General features: G+C 35.6%; 1 protein-coding gene across 1 annotated transcript; it reads left to right on the top strand.

Annotated features, from left to right (window-relative positions):
- Nucleotides 1-9,803: 9,803 nt before the first annotated feature.
- On the top strand, nt 9,804-22,477 carry LOC105395196 (apyrase). The gene is made up of 11 exons (XM_048626509.1): nt 9,804-10,083; nt 14,109-14,331; nt 15,196-15,393; nt 15,910-16,040; nt 18,192-18,342; nt 18,796-18,922; nt 19,284-19,441; nt 20,163-20,244; nt 20,553-20,711; nt 21,557-21,699; nt 22,133-22,477. Exons 1-11 carry the CDS (start codon nt 9,869-9,871, stop codon nt 22,256-22,258), a joined length of 1,713 nt encoding a protein of 570 aa, XP_048482466.1. The 5' UTR covers nt 9,804-9,868; the 3' UTR covers nt 22,259-22,477.
- Nucleotides 22,478-22,954: the final 477 nt, after the last annotated feature.

Here is a 22,954-nt window from a genome sequence, read left to right as displayed (position 1 = left end):
TAGGTTTTGTATTTAAACTTATATACTTACCAAGTTGGTGATTTAAATTTAGGTTTGTTAACATTTTTACCTAAGTTTAAAGTAAATTTAGGTAGGTACATGGATAAGGGATAAAGGTTAATAAATTCTAAGGGATAAAGAAAGGCACAATCTCTAAAAAACCTGAATAAATAAAAATAAGGCAACATTTTTCATGCGTCACGTCACGTAGGTGTATTTCGCGCTAAAAATATGTCGCACGGAATATGGAAAACAAAAGAACAACGCCATCGGGCAAATGGTGCGGCCAGAAACAGCCTGTGGTCCGTGCACCGTCGTGTGTCCTCAAGTTGAAGATTCTTTAACGACGTGTTTTTTAGGGTTCCATACTTACCTCAAAAGGAATCCTTGATCACTTTGCTGTTCGTCTATCTGCCCGTCTGCCACCAACGTTTTTCTCACAAAACGGGTAAAGATCTACAGATATCAGCAAGCTGTTATTTCGCATAGATATACTTTGCCTCCTACAAAGTAGTCAAATTAAATATAGAATTATTTTTTTTGGGGTAGGTAAGTACCTACCATAGACGTAAAGTGGGGATGAAATTAAACAATAAATATATTTTTTTTATAAAACACGTATCAAACGCATTTTAAATATTTTAAGAGGTGATGCGGGGGCGACACGCTATTACCTTGTAAATTTTCATTAATTAAAAACATTAGTGTATTTTAATGAAACACCTCTGTGCTATTTTAATTAGACAAGGTAAGTTGAACGTGCTGTACATTACGAGAAGGCTGATTTCTACGAAAGGTATCCGTATTTGACACCTCTGCCGAGTTTTTTGTTGTATAACTGAAATGAGGGCGTGCAAGTGAAAATAGGCATGGCCTCATTTGGAGACTAAAGAAAATTGGGGCCTGCCATTTGAAGTTGGATGGAATGTTGGCTCGCTATCTCGCACCTCTCCTACTTAGTAAGTACCTAGGAGATAGGTAAGTACCTACTTACTACTTACTTACCTATCTTTTACCTACTTTGTTATTTATACGAGTATAGCTGGTACATAGTATCCTATTTACGTTATTTATTTAAGTATTGGCAAAAGTTAATAAATGACAGAATTAATTACTTACGACAAATAATTCATCATGCTAAGCCAACCATTAAAAAAGTGTTTAAAAACGCTTATAAATAGACATGGATATAATATAATATGTATAATATATTTATGTAAAAAAATAATATTTAAACATAAAAAAAAAAATTATACAGCAATCAGCTTAGATCAACAATATAGTTACCTACGAACTATCGTGTATTGTTAATTGAATAAGTTGCAGATGGAATATTAAGATTGGCCTGCAACATCCAGCAGATGGATGAAGCTTGCCACTGCCTTCACACGACGGCTTCCAGTGTAGGGGCAGGGGCAGGCCAAGGCGGAGATGACTTGCCACTTCAGACCTTCTCCAAGGTAGCCAGATGTGGCTTAGAGTCGGGATGTGTGGACTCAACAGGGGCAGGAATCTCTAGCAGCGGAACTAGGTAACGTATAAGACAGACTATTATACAAAGAAATAATACTAGAAATAATTCTCATGGTTTTCGTTATAAGACCGGTAAGTAGTATTTTTCGTCGCAGCAGGCATCCTTTTAAAAATAGTGAAGAGGTACAAAGTACAAATGAGTGAATACTCAATGCATATTCCATTAAAAAGCGTCCCTCTCCAGTGCGGTTTGAGTCAATTACCAGCGCAACCCCAAAGCCACGCTAGGCTCATCACTCAGCTGCGCCGGTGCATTTTTTAATTCATCCTGACAATTAATCTCTTGGGCATATTTACGAGTACCTAGGTACCTACCTAACCTATCAAGCATGGTAAAAGGCTCGGCTTGCGTTACCTGGCTGTATTGATGGCTGTTATATATAAATAAAATATTAAAAAAAAACAATGATTTAATCAGGCTATTGAGGTCTACGCGGATTTGCGACGCATAATATAAACAGGGTGCTCATTTCAAAATGTGGTTTAGAATTTGACTCCGCTCGCCCAGTTTTGCAATTTAAATTTACTGTCGAAATGTATCAATTAGTATCGGTATTAATACAGTACTTATTCAGTCAGATCTGTGAAAGATTTTCCTACGATCGCGTGTCCACTGTCCACAGGCGCGGATCCACCCATATGGGCAAGATGGGCATGCCCATCACCTAAATTACTTAATTGCCATATCAAACCAGGGATTTTATAATTTATATATTTGTTATCACTTTGGGGTTATGGCTGTTTTTTATAGTTCAGTATGATGAGATTATTTCGGGTTATAGTTATGCTACTTATATGTTTAAAAAAATCCACCTGGAAAGCCAAGCCAAGGATTCAAAAACCATAAAATTTTCTGTCGAGATCTCGATAAATCAATAGGTATTCCGTTATTTAAAAGAAAGCCTTATTTGGCAGAATGGCAAGACTTTTAGTTTTTTAGACTTCCCCTAAAGTGGGTTTGTGAAAAACCCGAACAAGTAATTACAAAAAAAAATATAATAAGTATACAAGTTATGTAATAATTTTTTTTAAACTTGTTGGGGTATTAACAATTTAAAGCTTCAATTATGAAACTTGGCACGTAGGTTCGGTACGTTCAGGTGGCAGGTAGGTTAGATAGTGTAAGTAGGCACTAAGAAACGAATTCCCGGAATTCCCACGGGAACGGGAATTAGTGGGAAAATCCTTATGTATGAAAAATCTAATGCGCTTAAGTTAGACGCTTGAAATTTGGCATGCAGATACCTTAGTAACCTTAAAAGCTTAGTTAGCGGAGTTAGCGGGAAAAAACTTTTGTATGAAATAATGATACCTAAATCTTCCGTGAAAGTTTGCAAGTAGGTTTCTTATACCACTCTAAGCCAAAACTGAACGGATTTTGATAAAACTTAAAGCTTAGAATCATCAGAACATGTTATACTTAGGTTAATTTTTTTGGCAGAATTCCCACGGGAAAATCTTTCAAGGCGAAGTGAAGCTCGTGGGAAATGTATTTGATATTTGGATCAAAAAAGTTAAAAACTTGAAGTTTTGCATGTTTTATGTGTGACATGTGTTTAGGATCCTAAACAACAATGTAAAAATAAAAGAAAATAATGATATACTTAGTCTGTAGTAGGGCATGCAATACCGCAATACCGGTATTCGTAATACCGGTATTAGGAGCAAAATTCACGCTTTTTTCAATACCGGTATTGAAAGTTAATACCGGTATTGAAGTAATACCGGAATCGGACTTTTTTAGGCTATAATAAAGCGATTAAGATATAGTATTCCTATGTACTGTGAAAGCGCACTTGTTTCCAACCGTTTGATGCAGTTTTCAGCCGTTTGATATCTACTGTTGTCCATGCGTAAACGGACACTGGATGTAAAAAAAAAAATTATTGTAAAATTTAAACTAATACTCAATTCTCGTAAAAATCTATTACAAAAAACTGAATTTCATTGCTTTTTCTCGTTTTATTTTGACCTATACGACCTTTAATCACAATATATGCCATTTATTAGAAGGAAATCTAATACCGGTATTAATACCGGGATCCCGGTATTGAGTTGCAATACCGGAACTCAATACCGGTATTGAAAATAGTTCCGGTATTGCATGCCCTAGTCTGTAGTCTGGTCCTAAGGCGCGCCAGGTGCTCCCGATAGCTTTTGACCATTATCAAAAAGAAGAAGACGACGAAAAGAAGAAGATCTTGGACATTTATTTAGACACGATAGATACCGACTTCTTCAGATTATCATGATGGACAAGGTGGAAGGTTAAAGGAGTGCTGGCAGGAGAAGGAAGTCGTGGCTCCGAAACATAAGGGAATGAACAGGAACTGCCAGTGTTGAAGACCTATTTCACTTGGCAAGAGAAGGAAAAGAGTATGCGGAGCTAACTGCCAACCTCCAATAGTGGAGAGGCAGTTGAGCAATGATATAGTAAGATTGTCTTAAATTAGTAACTAAAATAAATATTCCCGCTTGCTTCGCTTCGCCTTAAAAAGTTTCCCTAAGGAATTCCGCAAAAAAAATATATATAAACAAACAAAAAACCCGACTGCATGCTAAAAAGAATGAAAACAAGTCCCAATGTTAGTGGAAAATATCGTAGGCGGCGACCAGCAGAGGGTTCACCATTTAGCTAAAATACATTTTTTAATGAAATTTATATAAAATTATAAGCTAATGCAATTTATGATGTATGAATGTTTTTAAATTCTTTTAATATTGATTCTGTATAATATTGCATGCCAACTATTACTTAGCAGTTCAATGAATGCTTCCGCCTGTAATAGGGATGCACACGAGAACCTTTTTGTGTCTTAGTTTTTAATAAATTGCATGTGTGATATTCGGTTGGTGGAACAATAAATAAATAAAATAAATTTTGCTGAATGTTACTTAGAAAACGGCCTTGTGTGGCAGTCAAGTTGGTCCCCGCCTTCGATACTTTCCACTAACATTGGGACTTGTTTTCATCTTTTTAGCGTGCAGTCGGGGTTTTGTTTGTTTATAATTATATTTTTTTATTTGTAACTTTTTAGTTGTTTTTATTTTAAGAAATTTTACGTCAGTAACGGTCGGGTTTTAATTCATGAACATTTTTTATTTCAATATTTTGGTGTTGTAATTTAAATACCTACAATATGCATATTTTTGTAATGTGCAAATCAAGCCCTTTCATTTGATACCCCACACGGCATAGTTGGAAAAATATTATTTTTTCGATCATCACGTTATGTCCTCTAGAGGGCGCTATGTACATTTTAATGTAACGTCACATAGCCTATAACCATCGCGCCATTAATACGCTTCTAACGATACTCAAACATCAAAATCTATCAAGCCGTTTAGGCTACAGGAGGGAACAAAGAAACAGACAGACATACAATCGAAAAACATTACCCTCCTCCTTCGGCAGTCGGGTAAAAAATAGCCAGATTTTTGTTCAGGATGTCAGTTTTCTCCTAAAATATTTACAAACATCCATCCAAACTTTTGCCATAATTGGGGAAATCTGAAACACAGTTTCACAAAAATAGCCTTTCTTTTTTATTTATTTAACTCTTTATTGTACAAATATTACAAATAAAAGTACAAAAGGTAAAGTATAACTGAAGAATAAGTATATTAAAAACTATTTTATCTAGTTAAAGCCAGCCTCATTTAAATGCGAATTTAGTCTAGTTGTTTACGTTCTATTATAACTTTTGCCTTAATACAGAATTTTAACAGTCAACATTTTCCTGAAAAAAAATCAGTTTTGAATTACCTATTTGGAAAAATTGCACTCAGCTATAATATGGTTTATTGGTCACTACAACAAATAAACAACTATCAGTGCATCTAGGCGAGGCAAAATCAGTTTTTTAGACTTGCCCATCACCTATTTTGAGGTCTGGATCCGCGCCTGACTGTCCAGCATCTGTCATTGCATTGGCAGTTAACCCCTTCAGCCGTCGCCGCCGGCAGCGTTACTAAAAGCATTATTCCGAGTCGAAAGTCCATTTACGTTGCCTTTGTTGATCCCGGCCCAAAGAGCGGTTTTTGTGCTATCGTTTCATACGTTTTATTACTCCGCCAGATACGTCTGGGATACTTGCTACTATGATATAGGTACCTACCTACACTTACCTATATAGTAAAGTATGTTATGTGTTGGAGTCTGCAGTGAATTGAGGAGACAATTGGAGTAAGTATAGCACTCGTATAGTATAGAAATGTGGTGAGTACTGCTGAGCATGTCTGTGTCCGTCCCTATTCAGATATGATTATTTGAAGTAAGTGCATTCCCGCCAGGTCCTAAGTCCTAGAACCCTTCAACTATCACTTCTACAATACCTTTACAATACACTTGTTCACACAATGTATCGTATATGATATGCAACGAGTATGATGTGTTAGTTTTGTAACCGTTCGTATCAAAATTGCAATTTTATTACTGGAACAGCTGGAAAAGCATAATTTATCATGTGGTTTATTGAAATTTGTTGGCATCGTTTATATTCAACTACAAAGTAAAAGGAAAAGGTACTAAGCTAGAGCTTCACTGACTTTTAGGCTTGCATGGCAGAACAAACGTTAATTAAGAAAATCGCGTTGGTATTTAAACGAGACACTTAAAATGAATTATTTGACAGAATGCCCTTCATTCTTTATTACTCCATATAATTAAATTTTGCAAGAGAAGACGCCAGTTTACGAGTTCCCACTTTCAGGAGTTTTTGTTTATACGCAGTAGAAGTCATGTAAAAAGTATTTGACGGGGCCGTAAACTTGAGCACCCTGTATAAGTCTCATCGTATGAAGGTGCTCCCTTTTTCATTTAAGTTTTCTTGTGAAGAAAGAAGCTTTTTATGGCTTTTCGTCTAGTCTAGGAATTCATTATTTTATAAATTGAGAAAATACTGTGGAGAGGATGAACCTAAAATATTATCTGATACCTAGGTATTTTGTCCTAGTTTTGTAAATGTATAAAAAAAATAAATAGCACATTCAAATTTTAATAATTATTTATTTCTTTATATAAATACTTTGCTTTATAATATTTTATCCCAAGCTAAGCAAATTCTAGACGAAAAATTTCAATGGGCCCGAGATAAAATCTCAAGTTTTTAGGTTCACTAAACGAGCAAAATTAAAATTCCGAAAGCAGTCGACCGTTCAATTTACATTTTGATGAAATTAAAGTGTGGCGGATACTTTTCTACAACCCTAGAGATGGAACCTGATTTAAGTAATTTGAAAATGTCTCAAATTATAAAAAAAAAACGGCGCGGGTGGCGGCGGCGGCGGCGGCGGCGTAGCGCGAGTTGGACTAACTAACGAAGGGATAAGGCATAGACTAATGTATTAGTCTATGGTTAAGGTAAAGTAAAAGGAAGTACCTACCTACTACATATTTACAGATAATGGTACGTCCTCCGTTTCCCACATCACGCACACTGTAGCTGTTTAAAAAAGAATTAATGAATGTGGATCTAAGGTCGGAGATATAAAATAAGTACACCTTATAAATTTTAGTACACTTACTTACCAACGTTTTCTATTTTTTTAGGTTGAATGTAGGCTGTAGGTATTTACATGAATTTTACATTTTATCTTACAGGAAGGTTATACATATTATAATCTTAAAAGAGGTTTACAACAACCTTTGATAATATTATAATTGAAGGGCCAATTTTTGTAACTCCGCATAGGTAGGTAGTAACTACCTATATCCATTTTTCTCATAAGTGCTTAGAAGTTTCTTTTGGCAACAATCCCGCCTTTCTCTGTGGTTTTTTTTTTCTGTTGAACTCTCTAATGTTTACCTATGTACATGTGTAATTAAAGTAATGATGTATAAATAATTGAAGACTTCATTTAAATATTAAATATTGACGCTGCCACTGCGACCTGACCCTCTACAAAAAAAAACCTTTTTCGATCACCTTTAATACAGCTACATTATTTAAATTATTTTACATTGTATCATCATGTGTACATGTTGCACTGAGTATCACCTCATCGTCACTAATACTCTGTTATTTATGGCGAGCCGTGAGCACGTGTCGAGATAAGCGCGATCCTACACCTGTACAATCTGTACATGTCTACACGTGGACTGCGTAGTCCAATAGATAATTTTAATAACACTAGCTGTTCCCGCGCGCTTCGCATGGCCTTAAAAACTTTTCCCGTGGGAATTCCGGGATAAAAAATAGCCTATGTTCTTTCTCAGTGTCTAGACCGTATGTATACCAAATTTCATTCAAATCCGTTCAGTAGTTTTGGCGTGAACGAGTAACAGACAGACAGACACAGTTACTTTCGCATTTATAATATTAGTTAGGATTAGTATTAGGATGTACAGTTTGGGTCAAAGAAACCTGACCCCTCACTGACAGCAATTTTAATTGAATAAAAATTGGAAATAAAAACAGAAACAAAAATTAAGCGAATCATTCCATGCATTTCCGACAGGTCTAATACAATCAAAATCTAATACAAATCAAAGTTACAAAATAAGTACAGTATCGTTTTTTATTTGTTGTATATTTTTAATACACTGAATATAAAATTTATTCTTCAACGTCATGCGCTTTCTAATTAAAAAAATGTTTGCGTCCATTAACAGTCTGCTTGCGTATAAAAATGATAATAATTATTCTGGTCAGGGCAGGTCCTTGGTAATTTGTCTTTATGGAGGCTGTATTTACACTGAGCCGAGCGAATATTTGTATCCCGACTTAAATAATACGGGTGGCAACGATAGCAATTCTAAATATATTATTTTTTTGTTTTGGGCCCTCAAAATCCCTGCTATTGTTTGCAAATAGAATAGAATTGCAACCATTGGAATCATGTCTGCTTGTGGTGTGGTACAGTTTACACACACTATTTTTTTCCTGGTCTTCCTGTAGCCTTTCTCATCACACCGCTAAAGACTACCTGTCCATGAACTTCGGTAGCAATGTCTCGCAACATTCAGGGCAACTCATTTGTCCACTACACTTTTAATTCTGTCTTATTTACCAAGAAAACACAACAAGTTGAAATTAATATTGGCTACGTTTTGTATATGGGCCAAATTCGGCTCAGTCTGGGAGCACCTTGAAAGGAAGCGACCTGCTCGTAGTTGTTTTATGTGCCACTTTTCTGCGCTCATTAAATTTTCCTTAAGTATCCCACTAAGTACTTTATTGATTTTTCGCAACACCCTCTATATCAATGATGTAGCCGTTATACCCCAGTATTTCGGTAGGCAATCCGCACAAGCTTTGTATGATCTACTTAAGTCCACACTAGGGAAAATATTTTGGGATCCTTTTGAGTTCCTTGGACCGACACCTACGGTGCTGGTTGTGGCTGGATGAGGACGGCTGAGATAAGTATATATTTTTGCTCGCTTATAAAGTCTATTATTTTATCTCGGATACTAATTTGACTTTAGTTCAGAATTTTTACTAATTACTTATACGATTTCCGCACTGTGAGTCTACGTACAATATATATAAGTAAATAAATAAGTAAGAGATTACTTTTAAATTAGTGTAAAATTCTCACGTTAACTATAAGTAAATAGGTACCAACACGAATAGATTTACTTACAAGGTTGAGAAAGCAATTAAACATGAGTAAGTACCAACTAATTTTCAGAATATGAAGTGGATGCATGCTGAGGGTCTCGTTAATATTTAACGCGAGAGAAAATATGTAAATTAAATTAAAAAGGTCGAAATATTAAGAAATATATATACTTACTTACATAATACTTATCTGTTTATTCTGCGCCTCAAAAATAAATCCAAAACGTGGACTTATTTATAAGTATTGTCTACCTCTGAGGTACTTACAGAGTTTTATATCACTATATATAATATATAACTCTGTAAGTTATAACTGTACACGTATATATTATTACGTGTACGGTTTTCTCATTAATTAAATGAGTCATTCTTTCTCCCAAAGGTTACCTGGAAGAGATAACTCTTAGCGATAAGGCCTCCTATTGTACTTATACAACTTAAAATTTGTAATGTTTGTTGTCTGCTTTATCAATAAAGTTATATTGCAACAAGTATTGTATTGTACCTATATGTAACGTCAACGACTTCAATAGATAGTGTTTGAATTAATCTACAGTGGGTCTCTAAGCAGACACTTGAAAGCAAAAACTACAAAATAGTGTCATGAGTTCGGCCCAAGGCTATTAGCATACATACACCTTATCGCAAAGGATTTTGTATCAATTTGCAATAGCAAATATGTACACTTTGCGTGGTTGTGACTCTAGTTTAAGACTTCTAGTATTGCTAAGGCAACCATGTAGAAGATACAACGGCTGCGCTTATGTATTATGTACATACATAAAATTGTACATAAAAATTGTTTATTTATCTGTGCGGTGTATTTTTTTAAGATGACTTGTGAACATTTTGTGACTGTGAAAAGTGTTGTGTGTATAAGTGTACTATGTTTTTTTCTGAACAAAAGTTTCGTGAGCTCTTTCGTGCTGAAAAAGATAGAGCCTTTTCGATTGGATATAATTCATTATAATGACTTTCATGACAGGTAGGTGAAATGGTTTTCTATAATTAATCACTAAACTAACTCACTAGTGTGACTGTAAAAAAGTGTACATACATACCTACCTACCTAAACAAGAATAAATACGTACTTACAGCGATTTGTTTTAAAACATACCTTCTTAGTACTTATGTCTCTACTAAAAATGCAATTCAATAGGCCCGCCCCCTATTACATTGGGACTAACATACACTCTGGCGAAAAGTGGGTGCAGCAATGCACCTCTGCCTACCCCGCAAGGGAGTACATTAGTACAAGGCGTGAGTGCGTGTGTGTGTGTGTGTGTAAAAATGCAATTAAGAAGTCATGTTGGACGTTCTAAACTGTAAACGAAAATATAATATTATTATATAAATCTTTAACAGGCCTAAACATTCAATGTAACTCAACATAACGGTTTACGGTTTAAGACATTTATTTCTCAAAAAGAATAACAAATTCACTTATATGAGAAACAACATATTTTCTAAGTACTAAATCTATCTATATTAACAGCATGCGTAATTATGGATAAGTACATTATATAAATGAAGGGTAGTCCTAAAATAAGTAGCATAAACAGATTTTAACAAAGAAATGTTTGCTTAGGTTGTGTTTACATTGATGGCGATTACTCGTATGGCGAATACAAATGAAAAATATTACAGTGCGTTTAACCTTTTCATTATACATATTTTGAGTTACATTTTGAGTTACAGTTGATGCTGAACTCTAAAGTTCAGCATCTCAGGAATGCAATACAGGGTTATTGGTAAGTAGACCTGATCCTTTCAGGAGGTGATAGAGGAAGGCATTTCCAGTCGATTATACCCAATAATGCATTATCCGAAACTTAACCATTTCAAAGATATTTAATATTTAAAGATATTTTGAATTTTTGCCAAAATTTCATGTTTAAAACCGAAAATAAAAAAAACTAGCCATATTTCATTACTTTTTTTGTTTATTTAGCATTAGTAACATCTTAATAAACTAATTAAAATAATCAAATGTGCATTATTTGACTTAAATTAGACACAATACCTCAAAATAGATAAACATTTTAAAAAAATATTCAAAACCTAAAAACAAATAAGTTAAATTAAAAAAAAATTTCATTTAAAAAATTTTTGTGAACTTCAGCTTAAAAACATTGTCAACTTATAAGCTTTAAAATGAGATATTTCAATGTCAAATCGATTTAGGTATCACCAAGATATGACCAAAACAATCAGAGAAGGCGGACAAAATTCATCAAAAAAACTAACAAAATTTGCGCAATTTAAAGGTAAAAAGTGTGATGGTTTTCAGTCCTGTTCACTTTAGTATGGAAGCCCCTGTTGAGTTTTCTCCGTTTTCTCTGACTGTTTTGGCCATATCTTGGTGATACCTAAATCGATTTGATATTGAAATATCTCATTTGAAAGCTTATAAGTTGACAATGTTTTTAAGCTGAAGTGCACAAAAAATTGTTGTATGAAATTCTTTTTTAATTTAACTTATTTGTTTTTAGGTTTTGAATATTTTTATCTATTTTGATGTTTTGTGTCTAATTTTGGTCGAATAATGCACATTTGATTATTTTAATTAGTTTATTAAGATGTTACTAATGCTAAACAAATAAAAAAAGTATTGAAATATGGCTAGTTTTTTTTTATTTTCGGTTTTAAACATGAAATTTTGGCAAAAATTCAAAAAATCTTTAAATATTAAATATCTTTGAAATGGTAAAGTTTCGGATAATGCATTATAGGGTATAATCGACTGGAAATGCCTTCCTCTATCACCTCCTGAAAGGATCAGGTCTACTTGCAAATAACCCTGTATAGGCTGAACTACTTTATAACATTTGTTAAAAGATAATTTAAATTGAAGGGATACTACTTCACAAGCCAATTTATAACTCATAAGGCACCCTTATTGTTAAAAACAATCTCTACCAGACGTAGAGCTACATCCAACCTACGTCTGGTAGAGATTGTAAACGACTTGTGCTTTGAACAATAGATACGGCAGCTATTTGAATCACACAATATAACCTGACATATTTACACTAACTTTCACCTGAAAGTAGGTTATACTTACTAATTATTTAATTTATAAGTTATGTCATTCGCTCTTACGTGGTCTTACAGCATCGGCTTAGATAGAGCGTAACTAGTTTCTGAGAGCTTGCCCTATTATGGGGGTCTGTCCTAGAAATGACCTGCATTGGTGGCATTACTCGTATCGTAGGCAGTCATTACAGTCAAAATAATTATAGGGAGATTATGTAGTTACGGCTATTGATACTTGGCTTATAACCGGCCCATTGCCACTTAAAATTACCTACAGATTGTGAGAGCTACGATTACTTACATTAATAATTACAATACTCTTTATAAGGCGATCTTATTGCTTATAGCCATCTCTACCAGGCAACTTTTGATTGAAATGATTTTATAGCCTCCTAAAGGTTAAATATGGAAAATACGTAGCATAGATAGATTAATAGAATAATACTTATAGTTATTCAGATGCAGCCGCAATATAATCTGTAATTTATTATAATAAATGCTACATTTCTTCATTTCCTTGTTCCTTAGAGGCAAACGGGGCACTACCTCACAAAAACTAGAATCGTTTGAAGGATAATTTATTTCTTATTAGAGAATTCATAATTATCTATCCTATTCTAATATTATAAATGCGAAAGTAACTGTGTCTGTCTGTCTGTTACTCTTTCACGCCAAAACTACTTAACGGATTTGGATGAAGTTTGGTATACATAGGGTTTAGACCTTTTTATCCCGGAATTCCCACGGGAAAACTTTTTAAGGCGAAGCGAAGCTCGCGGGAACAGTTAGTATTCTATAAGTTTACATGCATACTTTATTTAATATTTATAAGTTTACAGTCAGCAAAAGAGATTAATAGTCTTCTTCCAAGGCAAGCAATAGTGTTTAAGTTTGTTTCAATTAAAATAAGTAAGGTAAATTAATGAGGGGATTAGAGATAATTATATTATAAGTTTTGCTTACAGTAGGTACTAACGAAAAAAGTAAGTACTTAAGTAATATTTTAATCAAAATATAAATTTACTGAGTCTTTTTTTCACTTATCTGAGAAAGTAAATTCACGCGATTTCAATAGCGTAAAATCAAAAGTTTTTTATTTAAACTGGACTTACATTTTTTTACCTCTGACTGAACTCTGAGGTACAGTTATGTATCTACCTAAGTGAAACTTTTTCATTGCTCGTGGGTGTATTTTTATCAAAGACGTACGAGTGTGTTTATAATTGAATAACACGAGTAGCAATATCGTAGAATAGCAAGGTTGAATAATTAGACGTTGCGTTACCTTTATCTTTGAAACCTTGTGACGAAAACTAATATTGTAAAGTCAAAGTCACAGAAGCCCTTCTAACATTAGGAAATGGCCTTTCTGATGAAAGTACATAGTTCCCAAATGTGGAGATTAATCATGTTTCATATTTTCTACGGTAGGTAGGTACGTAGGCGTTTAACAATAAATATATAAGTACTTATAAACATAATAATATACATACTTCTTATTTAATTCTATAGGTACACGTCTTATCGGTTTTCACTTGTACAAAACACTCAATGCTCATAGCATAAGTCAACCCTTAGTAGTTCTACATTTATTTATTGTTTGTGCAGTGAAACACTGTCCCTTTTAAACTTAACACACTTAATTTTAGTTCCAGTCGAAATATTTCGCTCGCTCACCGTTAGATTAATAGAACTGGTTTTAGGTACAACCTATCGTATCAGTTTACAGTACATGTAGTTTTCATGCCCTATTATTTACTTAGGGTACTTATTTACAAATATTTACTATATAATAATTATTTTCTTAACACATAGGAGTACTTACCTATAATACCTATAAGTACCTTCCTATTAATTTGTTAACTTCAAATTTGCATCTCTTTTTGTTATGAAATAAGTATAAACGATGCCCCAAAAATGACCTACACCACTTTTGCCGCACCCTACCAATTACTATCCCTTCTCCGATTCCAGATTCGAAGAGACATCAGTGGACTACCCGCTATGCAGCACCAACGACAGCCGCTGTCTCGGTGGCTTCGCGCGGCTCTACCACGAGGTGATGGCGCTGAAGAGGACCAGGCCCGACGCCCTGCTGCTGAACGCCGGCGACAGCTTCCAGGGCACCTACTGGTACACGCTGCTCAAGTGGAACGTGACACAGCATTTTATCAATATGCTGCCGAATGACGCTCACGTGAGTTAGTTTTGTTTTTGACATGAGTTTCTTTTGTTTTTGAAGGTATTGGAGATCGTTGAATCGAATCGTGTTGGTGACTAACACAAAGTGATTAGATTGGGTTTGTCGCCGTGGCGAAAGGATTGGCTGGTTTATACCTAAATTTGCCGTGTAAGAACCAAATTAGAGGCATTTTCAGTACATTATCTAAAACAAGTATAAATAATTTATGTTTTTGGAGTTTCTTTTGTTAAAAGGCGTAATTCGTTAAGCTTAATACGCTATGTTATGAATTACTAAGAAATTCTACTAAACTGAGACTAAACGAAGATATTTATAATTTGACCGTGCTATACAAAATGTACCTAATGGTTGTCACCGACACTCTAATTATTCTAATTAATATAAATTGAGACGAATTATTCGCTTCATAGCTGTGTGCGGATCACCAACATCGTCGGATCGCTGGATTTTGTATGCGTTTTATTACATAGTTTCTAACGTTACCGACCGAGTAAAGTCGACAATGGTACCGATTCTGAAGCGCGCACTTCCTAATTTTAAAATTAGCTAAAATCTCTAAATTTAACTGACAGCGTTAATTTTAGAATGTGCCCTTCAGAATCGATACCACTTTCACTTACATTAAGTACAGGTAAGTTCGTTTGATCATAAATTAGACGTATTCATCACGTCCCCACTGCTGGGGCACGGGTCTCCTTCCAATCAAGGAAAGGTTTTAGGCCTAGTCCACCACGCTAGCCTAGTGCGGGTTGGTGGACTTCGGGTGTACTCACGATTGAAACTGGCTACAATGGAGAGTGACTTGACATAGCTATCGGTTTATCTTTCTATACAAAATCGGTGTATCTTTTGTTCCAGGCCCTCGGCAACCACGAGTTCGATGACCACGTGTCGGGCCTAGTACCCTACATCTCAGCCCTGCGCGCGCCCGTACTGGCCGCCAACATGGACGCCAGCCGGGAGCCGCGCCTGCAGGGGCTTGCGCAAGCGCATACCGTGCTGGAGAGAGGCGGGAGAAGTGTGGGGGTTATTGGGCTGATTACTACTGAGACTGCTGTGAGTGATAACCCTATATATGTATAATTTACTTGCAAGCTCTCCATTCAGGGTATTACAGGGCCATCGATCGTATACTCGTCATCATTGGGAGTGCTGTGAGTGACAACCCTACATTTTCACTTACAAGCTCTCCATGCAGGGCATTACAGGGTCATCGTACTCATCACCATTGAGAGCTGGCTGTGAGTGACCAGTTGACTACCCTACATCTTCATAGTCACAGCGCACAGCGTGCTGCGGCGAGGGGGACGGAGTGTGGGGTTTATGGGCCTGATTACTACAGAAACGGGTGTGGTGTGAGTGACAACCCTACATCCAGCAGCTGTAGACTTGTAAAGGCTTACGTGTGACATAATAATAATACATTCACGAGCAATGAAAAAGTTCCATCCTCCATTGACGTTCCATGGAACTTTTTCCATGCTCGTGAGCATAGTATTCATCGGACCTTTATTGCACGCTTCAACTCTGGACACCGGTCAAATATTTATAATAAAATAAACTATGTTTCAGTATTCGTCAAGCCCAGATGGTGTGGTGTTCCTTGACCCTGTCAACACTACGAAGTTCTACGCCGAGAAACTCACCCGAGAGGGAATCGACATAATCATTCTACTATCCCACTGCGGACTCATTGTTGACAAGTAAGAGGTATTACTTACTGCTTTAATCCTAATCCTAACTATATAATATTATAAATGCCAAAGTAACTGTGTCTGTCTGTCTGTTACTCTTTCACGCCAAAAGTACTATACGGATTTGAATGAAATTTGGTATACATATGGTCTAGACCCTGGAAAAGAACATAGCACATCGTGCAATTATTGGTACTGTGTCATCATATATAGGTGGGTAGATTTACCTACTTTATAATATTTTCTGCAAGAAGCGCCATTTTGTATGCCGGAAAACGTTAACTTGCATCATCATCATCATCGGCCCAAGCAGAGGCTCCTGAATGTCCAGCACTCAATTTAAAACTTTCATAGTAAATAAAAAAGGCCTAATGTATTCCCTCAGCAATGTAACTAATGTAGTCAAGATTACTACCATACAGTTACGAGTATAGCGATAGCGCGAATAAAGTGGCTGAGCATAAGGAAAATCTAGAATAAGTATTCAGTATTTTATCTCGAATGAAGAGGATACGTGTTCATGAAATCATCATATTGATGTAAGTACATAGTTTACGCCTCCAAAAGAAAACAATATACAGGGTGTTGCAAAAAGGGTATACTAAGCCGAAACCTACATGTGCAGCATGTTATATCTAAGCCTGAAACTGAAATCAGAATTTGAAAATTCGCGAAAAAAAAAATCATTTTCTATAGAAACTTTGTTGGTCACGTGACTTTTTACTATAGAAAAAAGTTTTTTTTTTCGCGAATTTCCAAATTCTGATTTCAGTTTCGGGCTTAGATATAACATGCTGCACATGTAGGTTTCGGCTTAGTATACCAATTTTGCAACACCCTGTATATCTTCACTGCACTTCACAAAAGAAACTGAAGGTAATTAATGATAATCATTGTTCTCTGAACCTTCCCTGAAAATCATAAGTTCAGCACATAATGAGGCAATTTATATACATACCACGTTAGTCCTTCACCGACATAATCCCACTTCGCACAATCGAGTAAAAATAAATTCTCATGAATCTTTTAACTTCGTAAAAATAAGCTACTTACAATTCGTTTGCTGTACCTTGTCACTGTGAAAAAACTAGTAATATAGAAAATTATATATGATAGCTGTAATGCAGACTATACGTGATAGAAATTAGTGTGTAGGATGGAATTATATTTTCAATATAAACAATAAATTAGTAATTATTATACAATGAATTCCCTTTTTATTACCAGCACAACTAAAACATAATATTATAACTATGAATATTAGCTGATGACACTTGCCTTTTACGTTCCTTTCCGTGAGGGTCACGAGCAATCTGCTATTAAGTATCTCTATATCTTATCCTCACATCTCTTTCCTCTTGATAACTTTACTGTTGAAGATTAGGTATTGTTACTCAACTCCTACGTTAGTGCTGCACTTTAAAAGTGGATGGTTATTTATGTTGCAATCATAGACACACTACAGTTAATGTACTGTAACTTACTTTATATGGGCACTTCATTTTTATAACACTCATTTCAGCTCCATCGTAGAGCTATTTAAATGCAAAAACTAGTGCTTCCATAATATTTTCTAGCTTGTCTAGACGGATTAGATTCTGAAAGTTAAAATATTTTAACTTGAATGATGAAAATTTCATACTTTTTGCAACACAATGGAAGTTTTGTTTTTTTACACCGATAAGTTGTTACGATACAAATACTTGGAAAATATTTCTAGGAATAAATAAATAACTAAATAAGTACTAAGATCGTTGTTTGAACTAGAGTTCAGAGGGTTGGGATCTAAATGCAAATTATTTTATAAAGCACATAGGTCATATTTTATTAGGGTTATTACGTAAAACACTTTATGATAATAATGATATTTCAAATATTGTTTTTACAGACATCTCAATGTGTATTGTTTTTTCAAGATTAATTAACACAGGTTTTCATTAAGTATTAATTAATTTGAAACCTCGTTAGTAATCAGACCTATAAATTTAATTGAATGAAAACATGAATTTTACTGTAAACATACATATATATATATATATAAATATCTCATCATAACAAACCATTTATAAACTTTCAAATATACAGTCCTCAATTTAAATAATATTAAAAAAACATTTATTTTCAGACATTTTGGTCTATAGGGTATTAATGTTGTTGCAGAAAGATAGCGAAGGAGGCGGGTGAGCACATAGACGTGATCGTGGGGGGCCACTCGCACAGCCTGCTCTGGAGTGGGACGCCCCCGAGCCCAGAGCTGGCGCAAGGGCCGTACCCGGTGGTGGTCGCGCCGGACTCTGCGCCTGGACATAAGGTGGGCTGTGTTTGCAGGTTAGATGTGGTTTTATACAGGGTGTTGGTAAAAGGGTATTTTAAGCCGAAATCATAGGCGAATAATAGGTAAAGGCCCTTTTTACCACCGGGGTACCTTAGGACAACAACAACAATAACAAGACGAAATAATGTCATTCTGAGTGACATTTGGGCCACGACCATGGAAAATCGGATTAAAAATGTTCCCGATACAAAATTAGATGAGGAAGGGTGCTCACTCTCCTTGCGAAATGCTTATGTGTATGTCGAGCAGCAGTGAACGATTACGATGGTACATACAGACTCTGATAATACGTAATATCTTTGAGATATGCTTTAAATTTATATAAAACTGCAAACCCAATGTAGCCCAATGTAGAGTTAACATTCTTAAGTTTTTTTTAACTGACTTAACTAACATAAACCCTTTCCCGAATTTGAACGTGGTTTCCAGGTGGTGATAGTGCAAGCTTCGGCGTACAGCAAGTACCTCGGCAACCTGACGGTGTTCTTCGATGATGAGGGAGAGGTCCAGCATTTTGAGGGCACCCCTGTGTTTCTGAACAGGTCTATTCCTGAAGGTATGACGTTTGTTTGTTTAAAAAGAAAGAAAAAAAAAGTTTAGTCGAAGACTTGGTATGCTCAGATAAGTTTAAGGGATGTTTGACACGGTATTTGGCTGATATAATTATAAAGGTATTAGCCGCTCAATACAAGTCTTAAAAGTAAATATCATGGCATCATCACACCATGACTGTCTATGTCCATGACACTATATTATAAAGACGAAAGTTTGTGAGTGTTATTCAATTACAAACACTGTAATTGAATAACGCGTAGGCTATGTACTTTATGTCCCGTGATTCCCACGGTAACAACTTATTGAGATGTAAATTTGGCGAGAAAATCGATATTAATATTGTTTTCTGTGATTTATTTCAGACCCATCAATAAAGGCGCTCATGCAGCCCTATTCTGACAAACTGCACTCCATAGTCGGGGAGGTGGTGGGCTATTCTCCACACGACCTGTCGTCGGCGTCGTGTGACTCGGGCGAGTGCGCCGTCGGGAACCTCGTGGCTGACAGCTACCTTGATGCTGTGAGTTTTAGTGCCTGCTTCACAATATATGGATCCCATCAAAAACATAAATGTAAAATAAGAGCCAAGTTCAATATCATGATAAATGCCTTGGTTGTTGACTTCAACGACAAAAGAAGTGAGATCTAAATGGGTGCCAAGTTCAATGGTCAGTCCTGTAATTTATTTATAAGTAACAGTAGGTATAACATGTCATATATTATCTTATAACATAAAATTATGTATTGTAGCCTAAGGTCTGATTTGGCTAGTTTTTATACACCTACCTGTTTCATCGCTAGTTTCTACCAACAATACAAATTATCGGAATTATAAAATAAGAATTCTTATAGGTTTAACTTGTGATATGTTATAATTCATATATGAAAACTAGCCAAGACAGACCTTAGGCTACAATACATAATTTTATGTTATAAGAAGATAATATATGACATGTTATACCTACTGTTACTTATAAATAAATTACAGGACTGACCATTGAACTTGGCTAGACGCTACCGCGTGTCTAGATAATTCTTATATTTGGTTGCATAAATACCACGCATTTACGTGGTATTTATTCGAATATTTATTAGTAAGTTCCTCAAATACGACTCTGTTAATTCACCGTCAAAGTCGACTTTAATACATATTAGCAGCATTATTGCCACCGAGTTTGATGGAAGTTTAGTTGTGGTAATATTTATTTTTAATTTCCTATTTTGTGTCTATTTCATTTCAGGCTAAATCGAAAAACATTTCCAATCTGCCACACGTAGCGTTTATCACAAAGAGTAATTTGCGAGGTTCTGTTTCTAAAGGCGGTAAGTATGTAAAACAATTACATTGTTGTTCAAAAACTAAAATAAGTAAGCAATAAAATATTCTTATAAAAATGATTCATTTAAACGCTACAGGGAAAGGGTATTAATATGGATATGAATGAAGATTTTATTATAAAATTTAATGTCATAAGAATATTTTTTTGTTTCATGGCGCACTTTTTGCGCGATTTCTGCACCAACATTTTGGCATAATTCTGCTTAAAATTACAGTTTTGGCACTTAATTAGGCGTATACTGCCTTTTTGCGGACTGTACCTTGCCCGATTATAAGTTTTTTTTCTTTTCAGACATAACTAGAGGAGACTTGATAACTACTCTGCCGTTTTCTAACCAGATCGTAACTTTGGCACTGAAAGGAAAGTACTTGGTTCAGGCCTTCGAGAAATCTTTCCTTCACACGTGGAGTGAGGATCCATTTGCCTCACCCTCATTGACTCAAGTTTCTGGTAAGAACTAACTGTGGGATTACCACCACCGAACATTAGCAATTAAAACAGCGCCGCGCTCGCTTCTTTCTCTCGCTAATTTCACGTTACTTGTATGAATATGACAGTTGTTAGACAGGCGACGCTGCTTATGGATTGTTAATTGCTAATGTGTCGGTGGTGGTACGATAGCAGCATTCTTTCTGAATTTAGCCCTCTGAAAAACCTTTAACGTCTCCAAATTATATAATTTATTTGTAATGGTGCTTCTCCACCCTGTATGTGCTATGCTAATACAATGTGAAAGGATTCCGTTCCCACCAGTGCTATCGAACGCATCTGATCCATGGCAACCATAGAACAACGAGTTTGTTATTCTATGATGGCAACATAATAAAAAAGTAGTAGTACAATAAGATATACCGAAAAAGTTAACTAACTATTTTCTTAGGTGCACTCCGCTGGCTCAGCGACCCTAAGTGGATCTTGGCCTCCGACATTAAAGTGCGCCAATCTTCTCTATTCTGTGCCAATTCTGACCAGTCGGGCACTTCCAGCTCTTAACTCTAATTACATATCTACTGATATTTTTATTTTGCGAGAGTATGTCTTTAGGGAAATTTCATCAGTAGACCAGCAGGGCGATCACGAACAATATAGAATCGAAAGCGAGTGCGACTAGTGGCAACTTGACAGCACTTTCGAACACTTTTTACCTATAAAATTGACAGTTGTCGCACTCGCTTTCGATTCTATACGTTAGCTCGAATTTTCGTGATACGGGTACAGGTGTTTAAAATGTAAATGACATGCACTGGGCATGTCATTTACATGCACCCTGTATTCACGAATGTGTTTTGCTACAGGCGTTCAGCTCACGCTGAGTGTGAAACAATTGAAGGCGGTGAAGGTGCTAGTGAGAGAGGGAGATGAGTTCGTTCCCCTCGACCCTGAGAGGGAGTACCAGCTGACAGTCACTGACTTCGTGGCGAAGGGGGGCCATTACTCCGTAAGTTACAGTGTTGTTTGTTTGATACGTAGTTTGAATAAGGAAATATTCTTAATTCTTACAATCCTCTTTGTTTTTGCAAGAAACATAAAAATATGTCACAAAATTAAAGTGCTCCAAAACTTTTAGGGCCTTACCACAAACACTTAGACAGTATAACAGGTGTTTAGCGCTGTGAAACGCCTACAAAATCTGTCAAATTTCGTTTTAAACACTTGTTAAACAGTGTTTAAGGTTTTTGTGGTAGTACCTACAGTTAATTTCGTTAAACTTGTAATTATTAGTCTAGTTACCTAGCTCACAACCATTTCTTATGTACAATAGAGACTGTGGGTAGTATATAGGTGACTCACTTTTGACTACCCTTTTAGGCAATAAAGCCATGGGAAATGCTATGTGCCTCTTTTTATGTTTATCCAAACTTTGCTTTCAGATGATCAGCGAGCATGGCCGGGACGCGAGGAGCATCGGCTTGGACCGGGAAATGTTAGAGAACTACGTGAAGAAAATTACACCGAACATGCCCACGCTAGAGAATAGACTTACAATCATTCCTTAATAATAATTAAGAAGGACGTTTAGAAATTAGAATGTTTCGCCAGTGGATTCAGCCATACTTAGGTACAAAAATGTGTATATAAGTATATGAAGTATATGAAGTACAACAACAAATAATAAAGATTAATCAATGCAGTATTTGTACATTTAGGAGTGTAAGAAAATACATGTACATACGTCTCAATAAAATAATATACCCACATTACAGTGCCTATTTTGTCTAGAATAAAAACTAGCACAATTTTCACTATATCGGTATCCGTAGCGGGACTATAATTTTCCTACAAAATTCATCGAGTAAGTTTACTTCACGTTCACGATGAAAATTCATGCTTTAGGGTCTGTACCACTTATTCCGAGTATACTAGATATTGTAGGTATACAGAAGTGGTATAACGCTGCCTGATTAGTAGTTGGCTCTTTTGAGTATCATCCAATTAGATTCACTAGATTAACATTACCCCTTTCATCAATGTGGCTGTGAATAAGCGGCTTTAGTCGTATTGCTGTAGCACAAGGAAGTAAACATGTGGGTGTTATATGGCACAGTAAGTCGTATAGAATTAGGAGGATAAATTATTCTATTTGAGATGTAAATCCTGACTGAAGGTACATTTTACGCAATGTCGAAAGGTATATATTGGCTGCCTAGTTTTGATTATGCATATCACAAATTTAAGGGCTTTACCATCAAAAC

Source organism: Plutella xylostella, chromosome 16 (genome assembly GCF_932276165.1).
Source record: "Plutella xylostella chromosome 16, ilPluXylo3.1, whole genome shotgun sequence".
NCBI classification, from domain to species: domain Eukaryota; kingdom Metazoa; phylum Arthropoda; class Insecta; order Lepidoptera; family Plutellidae; genus Plutella; species Plutella xylostella.
The sequence above is the reverse complement of the archived record's forward strand: the minus strand, read 5'-3'. Positions and strand labels throughout refer to the sequence as shown.